Source organism: Chiroxiphia lanceolata, chromosome 1 (genome assembly GCF_009829145.1).
Source record: "Chiroxiphia lanceolata isolate bChiLan1 chromosome 1, bChiLan1.pri, whole genome shotgun sequence".
NCBI classification, from domain to species: Eukaryota; Metazoa; Chordata; class Aves; order Passeriformes; family Pipridae; genus Chiroxiphia; species Chiroxiphia lanceolata.
Genome location: NC_045637.1, coordinates 100,263,782 through 100,280,899, shown reverse-complemented (window position 1 = coordinate 100,280,899; position 17,118 = coordinate 100,263,782). Strand labels below are relative to the sequence as shown.

General features: G+C 40.8%; 1 protein-coding gene across 1 annotated transcript in view; it reads left to right on the top strand.

Moving 5' to 3' along the window:
• ITGA9 (integrin subunit alpha 9) overlaps positions 1-17,118 on the top strand; it is a 217,633-nt gene that overhangs the window by 30,948 nt on the left and 169,567 nt on the right. The window contains 6 exon segments of the mRNA XM_032691139.1: positions 1,787-1,924; positions 4,074-4,179; positions 5,659-5,753; positions 8,624-8,714; positions 9,222-9,267; positions 12,640-12,794. Coding sequence (XP_032547030.1) covers positions 1,787-1,924; positions 4,074-4,179; positions 5,659-5,753; positions 8,624-8,714; positions 9,222-9,267; positions 12,640-12,794 — 631 coding nt within the window.

The window sequence follows — 17,118 nt, the reverse complement described above, 5'->3', positions numbered from 1 at the left end:
AGAATTTTATTATAAAGAGAATGCTGTGCTGAATCACCTTTTTTGTTGGTTGGTTGTTTGTTTTTTGGGGTTGACCTGCTCAGCAATGAGCACTGCCTGGAAATGAGCTGTCACAAAATGGTACATCCTTCCCAGTGGTGTGAAATTCATTATTCTGACATTCTTGTTAGACAGATGCTAACAGCAAGCCAGGTTTTTTCTTCCTTTTTTATTGATAGAGGCTGAACTAGGAAATCTAATGGAGACAGGAAAAAAGAAAATGCAAGACCTTGTTACAAATGTTAAATATGCAAACTTCAGGTTCTTACAGCACTGTGAACTTACCCATGCTGCAGACATACCATGTTGCAGTTAAGTAAATAATATCCTTTCCCTGAAAACTGCCTGAATTCATAGTGAAATACTTTTCATAACTTTTGTTCTTTACCCATGAGAAATTTCTTTAAAAACCTTAGTGGATTAAAAAAATAAACAAATACAAATCCCCAAGGGAACCTCTGCTACAAAATAACTGGATTCAAATGATGTTTGAGGTCTGACCTTAGACCCACACAAGCACAAAAATCTGAATTAACAAGCCAAAAGGCTGTCCTTCACTCACCCCCACCTGATATATTTAGCAACTTTTAAATCTTATGGACTGCATAGAATAGAGTTGCTGCTGCCCATCTTCTAGCATACCCAATAGCTGTGGCTCATGCATGTAAACTTAGAGGTATGGAAGGCAGTAGGTCAGAGATCTGCAGTGAGGAATGTAAAAGCATTCAAGAAATGTGGTTCGTTTTTTTTAACCTACATAATGATTTCTTTAACGTCAGTGTTTCCTGCTTGATAAACAGCTCTCAATTTCAAGTAAGAAGTGGTATCTTTCCCATTTTCCTGTGGAAACTGCTTTTAATTTTGAGACTATGGTTTGTAGTTGGTTTCAAAGAGTATGCCTTGTGTTACTTGGGCAGGAGTGGATGAAATAAGGGTGAAATATCATTCTTGCTTTTGATGTCCTTCTTGCATTTAATGTTTTTTGGAATTTGTAATGTGTATGCTGGTTGGGAGAAGGTTAGCAGTAAATGTTCACCCATATAAAAAAAACATGGAATGAAATTAATTTATTTCCTAATTTTAAGCACTTATAATAAGCGGAGATTAAAAGTGGCTTAGGTTTGTTGTGTATCAGCTGAAAAGCTTTTATTGAAAGTCTTGTTTCTTTATCAACTCACCTGCCTGTACATGAGAGGAAAGGTTATGATCAACTAGTACTCTTTGACGGTGACTGATACATATACATACAACTAGAACAAGGAAAGATAGTCCACAGTCAAGAGTCAATTTTAGATACCTGTTTTCATGGATACCCTGCCTCTTGCCTACTTTTCTTTTTTCCTTTCGTTATTTCTTTAAGATATCCACAGAACATCTGTGGCACTGGGCCTGAATTATCGCTGTCCAGGTCTGATTTGGGAAACTCATTTCACCCCTTCCTAGTTTTAAGCATTTGACAAGAGAAAGCTAGTCTGAGAAAGCTCTTTAAGCGTCTCACTTAAGCATGACCCAGGTTATAACTTCTGCTGGTAGAACATCCAGGATGTACTGTTATAATAAAGTGTTTTAATTCCTGCCAGAATTATTCCCAAAGCTTTCTCTGTAGGAGTGCTTGTGAGTGATAAAGCAGCAAGTCATCATGTGAAATTAAAAGAATAACCAAAACAAACAAAAGCCACGCCTATATGATTTCCTCCTGAGTGTGGGCAGATACTGAATGCTTTGTTGTGACTCAACTTGGTTACAGATGGGCTCTTACTTTGGCTCCTCCTTATGTGCAGTTGATCTGAATTCTGATGGGTTGTCAGACCTGCTGGTTGGAGCACCTATGTTTTCTGAGATCAGAGATGAGGGTCAAGTCACGGTCTATATCAACAGAGGAAACGTGAGTATGTACAGGAGATGACTTGGTAAGGGATGAGGGCATGGATCTCGGGCAAGGTAACGCTTATATTGTTCCAGCACTGCACGGTGAAACTCAGTGTCTCAAATAAATGGGGCTCTGAATGTCTCTGGCAGAGCATGAAGTCACAGGAAGACTCATCTGATATGGTTTCCCAGAGACCGGCCCACATTCATCACAGATCTCTGAATCTTTCGAAGAGGTCTGAGAAAGTGTCTGGTTTTATGTTGAAACTTGGTGACATTTGTGACTTTTTGTGAAATAGCTGCCCAAACAATTCAGTCAGTAGCTTTGACTGAGTTTCCTTTGTGTTTTAGGTGGTCACTAAGACCTAGAACACAATTTAGAACACAAGTGTCTGGGGATCAAGGAAGAGAAACCAGAGATTGAATTAATTTTACTTGTGTATTATGGCCCATATTTAGACTTCAGGGGAAGTTCTTACCAGCTGGTACCAGTGGATTTCACCTGACCTATCAACAATCTTGGAAAAGTCTGAACTTCCTTGCATTGGCAAACCAAGACCATTGATAAGTTGTATTTAGAGGAAAACAATAGTTTTTAACATACTATTAAATACTTAATATTCAGGTCCCAAAGCTGCTGTCTCAAAGGTGAAGTTGTTATGGACTAAAATTAAATTGTTTGGCTTCATCAGCATTTTGTGAACTTTAAGTTTGTTTATGCTAGACTTAAAATTCACCAGAAGTCCAAGCATTTAGGAGACTTTACAGATGCTTTTGGTGTAATTTTATTTTCTATTATCACTCCTTTAAACGAGCTTTACTTTTCCAGTTTTATCCATGGGAGGTTCCACCTTTTATGTTGCAGTGTTGCTGCTGGGTCCTCAGGATTGGGTCCAGAATGCCAAAAAGATAATAGCCAACATTTCCTGCTCACAGTGAGAGCATACACAAATTAATTTTTATCTTCTATAGAATAGTCAAGAAGCTAGTATGAGTTTCGTATAGTCCTGCACCAAGAATTACTTGCATGAGCAATGGTTTGCAGGATTGTGGATTTTATTTTGGGTTTTGCACATTTGAAACTTTTTTTCATTCTGCAATCACCATTACTTAACAGGTTGTTGCAGAGGATCAGAGAAAACTGCATTATAAAACAAGCATGCACAGTGATGTTACTTTTAAAATGTTTATGTTTTGCCCTTTCCTGTGAGGACTGCAAAGAATTTAGTCACACATACAGGCCTGCCTGTCTCCTCTCTGTTGTGTTTTATTTTCATTATGTGGGATTTTCTTGAAGTCAGCAACTCCCCATAGCCAAGTAAAAGATTTTATTACATGTTCCAGAGGGTAGTTTATTCTTATTCACAAAGGAAGCAAAACCAAAACCAAACAACCTTGAGGTGGGTACAGACTTGGATTGTGTAACTAAATTTTGTTTTCTTGTGGAAATATTCCTTTCCCCTTGAGGGAAGACTCAAGAAGCTAAAGCTTATGTATCTGACCAGAAGGTGGGTGGGCAAGAAATACCAGAGCCATAGAAGGCTTCTCACGGCATAGGAGTACAAAACTACTTAATTCTGAACTTTTCTCTGTCTCTTTACTTCATTAAATCTCTTTCCTTATTCTTAATTTCAGAAGGCTTTTTGGGAACTTTACTTTAATCCTTTTGTCCCATACTCAAAATGTTTTCAAATTCAACTGTCAAATGTTCTTTGCTTAGGGGAAAATACTCCTTAACTCACTGAGTTTAGCTGAATAAGTCTGGACTGAGGATTTCACTCCTCAGATGTAATCTTCCAGTAGCAAGCTCTGGGCTCTTATGTTTTAGGCATCTGGAAACTTTCATGGGTTCACCAATCCCTGTGACTGCATTTAGTTATATCTCTGAGTTACTGTTTAGTTAATTTAGCATTTTAGTTATATCAGCCATGGACTCTTTCTGCCTTTCTCCCCTGTCCCCTTGAAAACTAAAACCCAGAAAGTTTAAAACCCAAATAAATTAGATTTATAGACCCCAGGTAACCTGAGTGCAATGCAGGAGAGAGGCAGGCTGCAGCTCTGCCCCAAGTGCTTCCCACAGCACAAGGGCATCTTGCATGGGGAAGGCTTACCTCGCCCGGGAATTGCACCGTTTCCCTGACCCTGTTTTATTTCTTGCTTGCTAGGGAGTGCTGGAAGAGCAGCTCATCCTGGATGGTGACAGCGCTTATAATGCACACTTTGGGGAGACCATAGCCACCCTCGGTGACATTGATGACGATGGCTTCCCAGGTCAGTGTAATTTCCTTCATAGCCATTTCTCCGTCAGTGCCAGCAAAGCTGTACCATGCAACACCGTCAGTCTCTCATGGCTCGGTGCTGCGTGGCATCCGTTGCTCCTCCAGATCTGACCAGCACCTGGGTTCAAACTAAGGATAAATGAATGTGCTTATGTAGGATTTGTGTGCTAAAGCCTTTTGTAGCTGTCTGTTCTTGATGTCGGTTTAGTCCATGTCTATGCAGGTCACACCTCAATCTCATTAATTGCTTTGCTTTCCATGCTGTTGTATTTTCTTCTTTTCCTATGTGGTTTATAAAAGGCTTAAGATACCCACAGCCCAGAGAAAACAGAAACCTGTCTGACTTCTTTTTTCTTTCCCATTTCCTTATGTTTTCAGGCCTTTCTGGTTTTGTTGACATAGTCTCATTTCTTTTCATGTAGTGTAATTAAGAAGTAGCTTCTCACTTCTGGTAGAACGTACTCTATTAATTTCTCTCCTCTTCTTTGTTCTCCCTGTACTCCTTTCTCAGGCCTCTCAGCATAAGGCCCATGCTGTGATAGCAATAGGTGAGTGCAAAGTTTTGATGCTGGCACCTTTTCTGCCCTGGTTTCTGGCAGTGCAGATTAAGGACTTCTAAACAAAGGCCAGCTTAGTCAGTGTATGCCTGGATTTATTTCTTTCAGGCCACTCAGGGCACAGTATCCCATTAAACCTAACTCAGCCCTGTTGCAGGTTGCCCTCACCAATGGTGGACATGCTGTTCCTCTCTATTTGGACATGCGTTTGTGTGTTCTTGCTGCTGCTTGTAGGTCAGTTGTGATGGTGAGACTGCAGAGGGAGTTGAATCAGTTCATGGGTATGAAGCAGTTGAGAAAAGCTTAATTTTTAGTAGCCACATAGTCACTAGATCCAACTAGAAGTGAAAAACAGGAGGTGGGATCATGCTTTCTACAAGAGTTTGCAGTTAAATTGGATCAAATGTACTTTGAAAGTGGACCCCCAGCAGCCTTTTTCTCTTCTTGCCTATCCATTTAATATACCCAGCCTCTTTGTGAAGCCTTGGATTTTCAGCCAGCCTTAATGTAGTGCTGCAGTAAATATTTTGCCAGTCTTGTCCTAGTTCACAAAGCTGATGTTCCCATAGGTTGGAGATTTTGTCGTGAAAGGTTTCTAAATTAACTTTTTGAGTATGGTTGCTGGTTAATAAACACACATTTTCATAACAGCACATGTTTCTAATTAATCTGATTCTGTGAAACATAGCCACATGCATGTACAATTTCATATACGTTTCTGTGTTTTTTAAGTTTATCTTAACATGAGCTCTTAAATAAATCAAACAAGTTCCTTCTACGTAGGTTCACATGAGCTGCTGATCATCTTTGTCATGAGGAACTGTTTTCCTATGGATAGCTGCATTCTAAAACTGGGAAAAAGTTGGATTAGTGGGATGGACTGTGAAATGTTTATATTCTGTACTGTTTTACAGATGTTGCCGTTGGAGCACCTAAGGAGGATAATTACGTAGGAGCAGTGTACATTTACCATGGCGATTCCAATGGTATTATACCTCAGTACTCTATGGTATGTGACACTACCATTTACGATACCTTTCTGAAGTCACTTTCCCAAGGCCTGCAGAAATAAACCATACTTAGGAGTTCCTAAGTTCCTTGTCATCACTCAACATCCTTTTCTCAGTCTTGATTTGAAGGTGGCTTCTCCCAGAGTTTGTCTGTATCTATGCTGAAGGGTAAAATTATGTCAGTCAGGAGGTATTTTTCACTCTCTTTTGTTATGGCTGTCAGCTGTATCTTCTTGAAGCAAAGTCTTAGGGGCTGAGTGTCAGTTTTTAGAGATAGTAGTGATGCAGAGCAGAAATGGAAACTCTGGAGAGGTTAAACATAGAAATTATGGAGAGGCCCGTGGGGAGTTGTGGGCTTGCACTTTCTTCCTGTAGAAGCAGACTCTGTAAGAAGGAAGAGATACTAAGTGTTCTTTTGTGCCTTACAGAAGCCTCTTTATCCACCTTGTTGACCTTCTTGCATTCTGACAGTATATCACAAGGCCTTTCTTGGGAGCCGTTCCCCTGACTCCCTTATTATGAAGTCAAACCTTGTCTGGGATATGCTATACCATCTTGTGCAGGGATGACACAGTACAATTTAGCTGCTGTAGCCAGGCAGTAGAGATGATAAATTTATGCCCAACATGTGTCCGCTAGTCTCTCTCTGGCACATTTCTTTGTTCGGAGAGCCTGAATCTTCCCTCCCTCTGTGTGTTTGAAGTTCTGGTGGTTTTGTTTTGTTGCTGGGTGGGATCCTTCACAGTAAATAAATTTAAGCAGAATTAAGGAGTTTAGTGGTTGTATTGGAGATTCTTTTAAAAGACCGTAAAAGTTTAGTCCTTCTTCCTTTTACCATGTATGTGGCATGCACTGCTTTTAAGAAAAAAAGGAAGTTAAGTGACTCTTTAGTACATTTTAGAAGTATTCTTAATGTGTGGCATTTGGTGGATTCTGCCCATTTTTTGCCAAGAGTCACTGTTTGGGAGGTTCTTCTCTGGCTGTTGAAAATCTTAGAGCTTTCAAGCTCTTGCTGAAAAGAATGGGGTTTTTTGGGTTTTTTTTCGGTCATTCATGGGAAAATGTTACATTTTTTAAGGAGGACAGATCATCAGGGTGGGAAGCAAAACATCCTGTTTGTGATCTCTCCCTCCCCACTGGAACAAGGCCAGCAGACAGCACATGCGTCTCCATTTGGTCAGTGGGAAAACACCCAGCTCGAGAGGGTGGCAGGGTACAGTTGTTGACCCTTGATACCATTCCTATGGTTATTTTATATCCTGAGGCAGCCAAGAGGGCACCACTTACAGGCAGTATCTCTGGGCAAGTGATTTCCCAGTGTCTGCTGCAGGGCACTGGGCAGACCACCAGTTCATGTCCTGCATGCAACCAAAACTGTGTAACAGCTTCAGCTCTCTGCCTACCTGTCCTGAATTTGAACCCAGGGGTGAAAGGCTTTTTGTATATTATTACTATATTGCTGATCCATCTCAATGCTGTGGATTTTTTTTTTAAATAAGCTGTGAGAGGTGGAGGGAGGGTACCCTGCAGGGTGTATATCTTCACCCTTTTCATTTTGTTAGCTCTTCCCTGCCAGTCCTGCCTTTCCCCCTGCCGCTTTCCCAGTTGTCTTCATTTAAATTGCTGATCTGTGTAGTTCTTTGTACCTTCAGCAGCTTCTGTGGCTGCTATTAGCAGAAGCAGCTTAATTGGCTTTATGCCCTGCTGTTTTCATTCATGGTTGTTAAAAGCATTATACCTTTGCCTTCTAGGCTGTAAGAGCCACAGATGTCTTCTGAGGTGTTTGCAGGTGGGATTTACCACCCTAACTGGGACCCCTAAAAATGCAAAGCAAGTGTAATGCAAGTATTCCAGTTGTCAGTGTTATCTACCCACGAGTAGGATCACTGGTTTCCCATTAAACTAACTGTCAGGATATCATTCTTCCCTTCAACTTATATTTTTTCCATAACTTTCCTACCTGACTTTTTGTCCAATATTACATTCTTTTATGGGAGGGCCAGGAAAAGTTGGTTGCATGTCACAAGCTGTGAAGCACCACCAACAGCTTTGAAATTACTTCATGGGACAGGTTTCCTCTGTCTGTAACTTCTGCAATCAGAAGTTGATTTGAGTTCAGGTCTTGCATTGGTGGCCCAGCATAATGAATGAAAGCTGAGAGAGTTCCGATTCCATTCTTAGAAAAGGAAATTTTGATATATTAATTGCTTCAGACAAAGGCAGTTGCAGTGCAAAGAATTTAGAGAAAGTTTTTGTGTTCGTAGTTAGAAAACAAAACTATGTTAGAAGTTGGGGAGGCAGAAATGAGATACAACTTCCAAACTGACAGAAAATACTCCATAATATCTGATGGAAACTGGAATTTCCAAGTGGGATGAAAATTAATCATTTTGACTTTGAGTGTGCTGGCAACCTTTGTGAAAAGAAATGGTTGTGTGGAATTTTCTGTTTCAATTAATCATTAATTTTGTTAAGATGCTTCTTGAAACTTCTATTCAGAGAAACTAAGGTAATGCAAAAAAAAAAAACCCAAAAAATTAAATTTTCTCCCTCTGCAGAAATCTGTTTGATGTGTTCTTTATTTTGCTTGGGTCTGCATGAGGATTGTTATGCAGGTGTGTTTTTTAATCCAAGTCAATGCTGGCCTCCTACTGGCCCAGAGCAGAAGGACTTCCTGCAGTTGACAGCCTTCCTGTTCAGGGCTGCATCAGTGAAGTGCGAGACTGCAGGTGTGCGGCACTTCCAGCCCATGGAGAAGAGACCCAATGACCATGAAAATCATGCTTGAAGATTTTCTTTTGTTTGGCGGGTTTTTTTAGAGGATTCTGTGTGTTACTGACTGATTTCACTTGTGTTATTTCCACTACAGAAGCTGTCTGGGCAAACAATAAACCCAAAGCTGCGTATGTTTGGCCAGTCCATATCAGGGGGAGTTGATATGGATAGCAATGGTTATCCAGGTACGTATGCTACTCTGGCAGCAGGAGCATGGGGAAAATAGGCCTAGAAAATAGCAGAGCTAGGTTGTTTCCAGGTTGCTGGTCCCTGCCATTGCAGATGGTCAATGAAGCTGAGCTGCTTTTTCCGTTTCTCTTCTGCTACTACAAGCTCCTGATAAAAATTCTAGGCGATTACTTAATTCAAGTATTTTGGCAGTTACAGCAATTGAAGATTCAGTATCTAACCAAGGTTATAAGTTTCTTGGAACTGCTCAGTCAGGATGGCAGTCTTAAAATTACCCAAAAAGTAGACAATAATATAGTAATGTTAATAAAAATCAAACAACGAAGCAGAGGTGAAGTAACATCACAGACCTAATCCTCCAGTTATAATACATATGACATAATGATATTTGAAGGGGCAAACTGGCTAAGTCAGAAAAACATCCTCTGTAGTCTGGCAACTGGTTTGAAAGAACTGAATTGTATGCCTCCTTTGTAACTGTCTCAATGTTACAAAAATTTCAGATATGACTGTTGGAGCCTTCTTGTCAGACAATGTGGTACTTCTGAGGTGAGATGACTGTATTTTTCACTCGTCTTTTTCTTTGCTTTCTGTTTATATCTTATGTGGTCTTAAGCCCAACCAATTAACCACTTGAGTTTCCTCCCTAGTTTGTTGTGGCCAGAAGAAGCAAACTAGGTTACTGTTTAAACAAAACCTTAGACGTGAATGGTGTCAAAGAATGCACAATCTAATTTAAACAGCAGAGTGAGGGGTGACAATACATAGGACACCCGGGGCTATGAAGAAAAAGGGTTGGAGCCAGAAGGAGATACGTTGCATCTCAGTGCCTCTTTAGAAGGGTTGCTCCCAACTTGTGAGAAGGCTTCTTCATTATTCTTATGTTTATATGAAGTAGATAAATTGTGATTTAAGGGAATGCAGTTGAGCAAAAAATGAGCTGTGTATGATACCAGGATGTAATTTTGCAAGTTATAATGGGATGCAGAATGAAATAAGAGTCTTCAGGGAAATGAAATACAGATACATTTTCAATGCACACAGGAGTTGGACTGCTGTTTCAAGTTTATGAGTTAAGTGCAATTGCTTGTTCCATCTGATAGAAAGAAGTGGGACAGCTTGGTTCACCAAATTATGCAGGGTTTTTTGCTGGTAGGTCTGTTGTTACACTTGTTAATATTTAATAAAAGAAATCCTTTCAATACTTAGATGTCATTAGGAATAGAAATCACTACTAGGAACTCTGGCATCTTAATGGAAGATACGGGGATGTGGTGACACTGGTAAGACAAATGCTGGATCTGCAGAACAGATGTGCCAGCCTCCTTTCTGTTCAAGGCAGGAAAAACTTGGCTCTGTTTCCCTTGGAATCAGTTACACAAAAGAAAAAGAAAAAAAGGAAAGGAGGGGGAAGAAATACCCTTGATGATCAGCATGGCAGGTGGGCAAGTCTTCTGAAGAGTTTTCTGTTTCTTCATCATGCACATATAGGAAAAGCTAATTACTGCTTCTGTGAAAAAGTGTGCCATGCCTCAGGTGGGAATTTGCAGCCCCATGTCTCTGAAGGTGCTGAAAAGAAAACTGCGTTCTTCTGCATTGATGTTACTTGCAGAGGGGGGGAAGGCAAACTGAAAGGCATACTGTGATGTTTAAAACCACATGCATCACAACAGCATGATGACATCTGTCCATGTTTTCAGTCATACTTGTGCATTTCCGAGGAAATTAGTGTATTACTAACTGACTTTGTGGGCAGCCTAATCAGGCTAATTGTTGCTACTGCCAGTTTCCAGTGTGTCCCTCTTACTGTTAAGATTCAGATTAGGATAAAGAAATCAGCTTTTTCTTCTCCTTCTCCTCTTACCCCTCCCACTTTTGTGAAGTCCTTTAGCCAAAACCAACAAATGTTTTGCCAAGTGATATTTAAAGGCTTTGGTGGAAGCCTTTGGTGACTTGGGGCAGATCATCAGCATTGTATTGCTCATATGTACAGTCCTTTGACAGATGCACTGTTTTCTTTTTCCCCAGTGAATAACCAAGTGAGATGACACTAAGGAAAAATCACACAGTGCATCATAGCTGGAGAAATATTTTTCTAGATCAACTATAACACTTACTCTTTTATGTCTCCCTAAGCATTCAGAAAGAGTGTTTCTTCGAAGGTGTGAAATGATTGCTCACTCTTTTTCCTCCTTCTTCCCCACCGCATATATTTCTAGGGGTAGCATTTGTCTTCATCATCCATCTCAAAATGTGAACTTGCACTGTTGTTTCAGGCTGTGGTAAAAGAGTCTGAGCAGCTGTTTTAGAGATTATGTGAATCTTGTTCCAGTTGGTATAAATTAGGTGTAACCACAGTCCCTGCTCTCTTCTCCTTCCTCTCCCCTACCTCTCAATTAAGTGGCTTGTGGAGTGATCGTCCTGAAGTAGTTTACAAGCTGGCCTTGCATGGCTGTTGAGACTACCCTGGAACTGAATCTGCTGGTTGCTGCACATTTTTTTCACTATTATAGTTGGTTTTGGAAGAACATGTTCATGTTGATCATGTACAGAATTGAAACCAGGAAGAATAACACTGAATTTTTGTGCTGAAGTCCTGGGCTGGAGATGACTCAGGAGAGTCTGGTTTTCTGGGCTGCTGGATCTTCTGTGTTGTGTGAAAGAGGAAACTGTTGAGGAATACATTCAGTATAGGTATCTCAGGTGCAGCTGCAGTGTGAGCTGCAAATTGAGCTCTGGATGGTGGGAGCCTGAAGCAGGAGGCTGTGAACCGTTTTTTTGCATAAGAAAAGCCATGGGGACCTGTGGCACAGCCAGGTGACCAGACACTGGGAGACACAGCAGGAGCCAAGGACTCAGGAGGAAGAGCAAGGAAGAGTAAAGACTTGCTTGGACTGTGAGGGTAAAAAAGCCCAGGGGTCCTTTGTTCTGGATGCCTCCTCAGAGACACCCCCTTGAGCTGTTTCTGTGTTACTTTGCTGTGAATAAATGGCTTTATGGAACTATGGGAAACCTGGTCTGACTATGTGAGAGTGGTGTGTGTAGGGAATCAAGTGGAGCACCTGTTAGCTCTCTGGAGCCACTGGAAAAGGGCTTTGGTCCCACCAGTTAGTCTCTGGTGGTGTGAATGTGACTGTGTGAGTGCCTCCTGAATGGTCAAACAGGGAAGTTTCCTTAACAAGACACACCTGGGCCTTAAGGGACTCAGCTTGCTCTGTGATTCTGGCTGAGATGTCCCTCAGCCAGGAGTAGTGGTAGCAATAACCTGGTGCTGGAGTTGCGAGGGTAGAAAGCTTTTGTTCGCAGTGCACTGGGTAACTCCTGAAACACAGTTCAGCAGCGTGAAGAGTATTCAATCCTTGCCACTTGCCAGGAGGGAATTAGCCAGATGTCTCTCCTCCAGAAAACACGAATGTAGTGTTTGTTGTCCCTCTTATACTGTCGGAAAAATTATATATGAATCCGTCTCCTACCCCTGTGCTCCCTCCTTGACTTTGAGGTCACAAATTTGACTGTAGACCATTCTGTGGAAACCTACGGTCTCTTCCTACCTGTCCCTGACCATCCAAGATGGTTAGCAACCAGTCTCATTTGCATGAACTTGTTGTTCTTGTTTGCTGTTCTACTAATTTTGTTATCCTCCAGCAACTTTTGCTGGAGATGATGATGATTATTATTATTACACATTACTGGTTTCCCTAGCTGCCTGCCTGCAGTCTGTATCCGAGCACTGAACTGTTTAATTTAAATGCTAGTAGTCCTTGCCAGCTAGGTCAAGTGCTAGTTTATTTTACAGCTCAAAGGTGCTCTCTTATTTTTCCTGTCTGCTTGAAATTGTGTAGTTTACCAAATTTACTTTCTTTTCCTTTGGCTTAGAACTTCTGTCTGGTCACTCAATTCTACTTCTCTGTTGATCTCCAGATCCAGGCCTGTCATTACCATGGACATCTCCATTTTCCTGCCCGTATCTATCAATATCACAGCTCCTCAGTGCCATGATGGCTTGCAGCCAGTGAACTGCCTCAATGTCACAGCATGCTTTCGCTTCAGCGGCAAGCATGTTCCTGGAGAAATAGGTAAGGTACCTGTGCCAGCCCTGGGCAGTGACAGGTTGACCTGGAGTCAAGGGCTCTCTTTGTAGTCAGTAACAGACCTTTTATGGGAAATAAGTAGTTTCAATGTGAATGTGGAGTATACAATTCCAGAAAGTTGGAGGCTCGAGAACTTCATTGGGCACGTTTTGACCTTCTGATGAGGCTGATGTAATACCGAGGCAGTTTCTTCCTCTGTGAAAGGAGGGAAGTGTGTCCTTAGGCTTGCTACAAGGATAGAGAACACAGCCTTCGAAGTTCATATTCCCTATTTACCTCTTGATAGATAATACATTTCTGAATCCGTATCCTCCATCAGCGTTATCAGAAAGCATATGAAAGATGATTTGCTCTAGATTAATAGTTTTTGCAAGTCTACAAGGAGCTCTTGAAACAGATATGAGAAAATCCTTTTCTGTGCATCAGTTTACCTGTCTGTAAAGTGACTGTAAATAGCCCAGTCTTTTACTGATAACAAGAACATCTTTCAGATTAGTTAATCTCTGTTAAACACATGGAGTTGCTGAGGTGAATGGAATTGTGTAACGTGTAATTGTGCAAACCTTTATGTCTTTACTCTATTAAAATACTACTTATGATTTTTACATCCCAGTGTTTACAAGTCTTAGATATTGTGTGAAGTCGTATGGGACAGATACAGCATTTCTAAATATTTTAAGGCCTGAGTTAATTTAGTTCATGATGTTTTACCTTTGTCATACTTTAGGAATGGCAGAGGACTTGCACTGTGCTGTTCAGGGAAGATGTCTCAGCCTCACGGCATGCTCTGTCTTGATAGTGAGCTGGGGGAAGCAGTGCCTCCTCCTGCTCTATGCCCTGCCTTTTTGAGCAGGTAGTTGAGAAGGGTAAGTTGCATCTGTGCAACCCAGTATGCAGAGCCTGCTGCAGTATTTTGGTTTTAAGTAAGTCAGAGAAAGAAAAGGCTTCTTGCTACTTCTACCATTTACATGGGGTGAGAACTACAAGCAGCTTGTAACTCTCACCTGAACAGCTCAAAACAGTGGAATTACCAAATTTAGGGTTCCTGTGTATTCTAATATACTGATGCAACTGAGACTTGAATTTCTATTTTTGCACTTTTTCCTTCTCTTAGATGACACTAAGCAGATAAATACATGCTTTGATAAAATATTTTTTGTACTGCCTGATACTCTGTCAATTAAGAAAACACATTTCTGAGGGTTCTGAGGGATTGTTAATTCCTCTCTGAAAATCACCAGATAGATTTTCTGAATATCTAGCTGTTCTTGTGTTCTTGAAGTACTGTTTCAAATGTTTCCTTTGCTTCAATTTCATATCTCTGGACCTGTGGCTAAGAAGTGAACTTCCTTTTTGTCCAATCTAAGTATCTGTTTCCCTCATTTACAAAAGATCTATCTTCCTGTTCATCGTGTCTTGTAAGAGCTGGTTAAATTTCTCTGTGTTGTCTTACAAACTGTACTTCTGATGATTTATTGTGTTGAAAGCACATAAGCATCCTCTTTGGCGAGTAACATCCATCTCATTACAAGAAATTTTTTTACTATTAAGTAGATTATAATAAAACTTCCAACCATTGTCCTTTCATACAGTGCTTGTAACAAAGTGATTTGTCTTGAAAACATTGCAGCCAGAACTGTCTGACTGTATAAAATCCCTTCAGGGTATGATTTGGATAAAATATCTCAAATGAGCTTTCAGTTAGTAATCTAACAGTCAGGCCATTTTAATTATGTTGCAGTTGAAGAATATCAGTTAACAAAGGGTGGAACAAATAATGGAAATATTGTAATGGTTCCTCTCCTGTGTGGTTAAATGTGGGGGAAAAAAAACCCCTAGAATATCCCTGTTAATGCATCGTTGTCCAGTTCAGACTCTGAAAGGCACATGGAAGTGTTAAAATGCTATGCCAGAATTTTGGGGCTAAAAGTGTTGGGATTGGGATTATTTCATCTTTGGGTGTCTGGGGGGCAGTCTGTAAAGTCAGATGGTGAGAATGCGGTGCTTGTCTGGAAAGTCACTCCCCTAGGGCTTGTCAATGTGGATACTTGAGATTGCTGCTTACTGGTGAAAAGCTCAGCATTTGTCTTGCTTTTGGGCAGCTGAAATTGGTCATCTACTGCATAATGTTTAGAAAGTCAAGCTGAACATGCAGGCAGCATTCTTCTGTGGCAAATGTGTGTCTTCAATGCTGATTTGAATGTGTGGCTATTTTGTTAACTGTCATATGAAGGAAAGTCATCTTCATCTAACACTACCTCACACTTGCATATAAACATTCCCCATCTTTCTTTTGCTTCTTCTTTTTCTAGTGGGAGTTGCAATACTACTGGTCATGAAACAGCTGTCTGAGGTTCTGTGTTTATGGACACTGGTTGATACTGCCAATGACAGTACAATTTCCATGAAGTCGTTTCTTTCAGACTATAGTCTTCAGAAGTATGAATTTATTGCTGAAATGTTTTTGTCTGAACAAAGAACCATGGCCAAGGGAAATGTGCTCTGCACTGTGTGCCACGCATTGCCTCAGTGCTTGCTGGAGAGCTGAGCGTCTAGTTGTGTGTCCACTGACAGAGACCACCTCCAGTATGTCTTGGAGGTATGAGAAATACAGTATTTTAAGTTTTCACTCTGTCACCTCAGAATCTCAGTCAGGCTGTTCCTCTTTCACTTAAAGGACCATTGCTTTGTCTCCTGTGAGGTCTCTGTATTGCCAGGAAAGGCAGGGATTAGAGAAAGGCCTTTCCTAGTTTGAATGAGAAGCTTTCAGCCTCTTCAAACCATGCACTTCTGGGTGACCAGGACAAGAAAAGAGACTGCTGCATCTCTGTGCATCAAGGGCTGCTTCTGCATTCGTCCCTGAAGGAAAATGGAAGTAAACTTGGCCCACAGTTTGGATAATTTCCTCTACAGTAATAACAACAATAATAATACTGCCATTATGAGAAACAGGTGAATTTTAATGGCTATGAAAATGAAGGGTTTTGGTCATTTGACTAGAGTTAGGCAGATATGTCAGAAATTGCTTCAAACTTTCTCCTGTACTTTTGATTTCAGATGTGTGTTGATCCATTGCTAGGGTAGTCCTCACATCCCTAATACTGAAAGACTGGTGCAAAATTTAATGTAGGGTTGTTTGACAGTTACGCTCTATTTGAACATGTTTCTAGGACTGAAGTAACATGCCTAATCCAAAACTTTTTGGAAGTGGACTCTCCTCTTCTTACCTGTATGCAGCTGTAGTTTGGTGCAGGAGTTTTATTCTGTCTGCCTCTTATTTTTCCAGTCTAATCAGATGCAGGCGAGTCAGTGTTACCTTCAGAGTGCCTCAGAAACAGGCATGCTGCAGGAATGTGTTCAGTGTATGGAGCAGCGAGGATGGCTCCCTACTTAGAGCCAGGGACAATACTATGAGAGAGGATTTGAAACAAGGTTTGAAGTAATGGGAAAAAAAATCATTTTGGAAGAGGATGGAGGGAATATCCTATATATATTCTCATTTTCTTGGGTATTTTTTTTGATACTTTTACTTAAGAATTTTCTTTGCAAGCTAAGTTCATGAATTATTTTCTCCTTGAAATTACTGGCAGAGGCACCAAAGAAACCCATTCCTCTTCTGATGGCTTTTTGTTATTATTTAGTAATTTCTTCATTTTTTTCATATGCTGCCCTTCCCCTTGCCCCCCACAAATTGGTACTATAGCTAGTAGTTTAACAAGCACTTACAGATGTGCTTGTTCCTGCTGAGCATTTTGCCTCCTGCTGTTTGTGTGGTGTGTCGTTATCTGAATGGGTGAGGATGGGATGTGCTGAGTGGCTTAGAATGTGTAACCCTCCATTAGTGCAGTCAGCTGTGATTTCTGTTTTAACTTGGGGAATACCATGGCCTGATCTTAATCTCTTCTAACTCCTTACTGCTTCAGGGCTGCCATTAGCCATCAGGGATGACTCTTGCATCATGAGTACATATATGCCATTTAGGATGAAAATCCACTGTAAAATGCCTGCTGCCATTTACTTGGTGCATCTCATACTGGCTGGAGTAATTCACCTGGTCTGCTGGGTGGGGGTACTCTTGCAGGTATGACCAAAAATTTCTCAGAGGGAGCTGTTATCGAAGCTTTTAGCCGTTTAACTTTAGTTATGGAAAAGGAATAGTCATTAGAAGAATTGAGCCCTTCTGAGGTCATCAAACCCATGCCAGAGTTTTATTTTGATTGTATGAAGTTGGGTGGGTAGATCCCCAGAAAAAAAGTGAAAAAACTTGCTTAAAGTTGCTGGACAAATGTTTGAAGGCAGTACCTGGAAG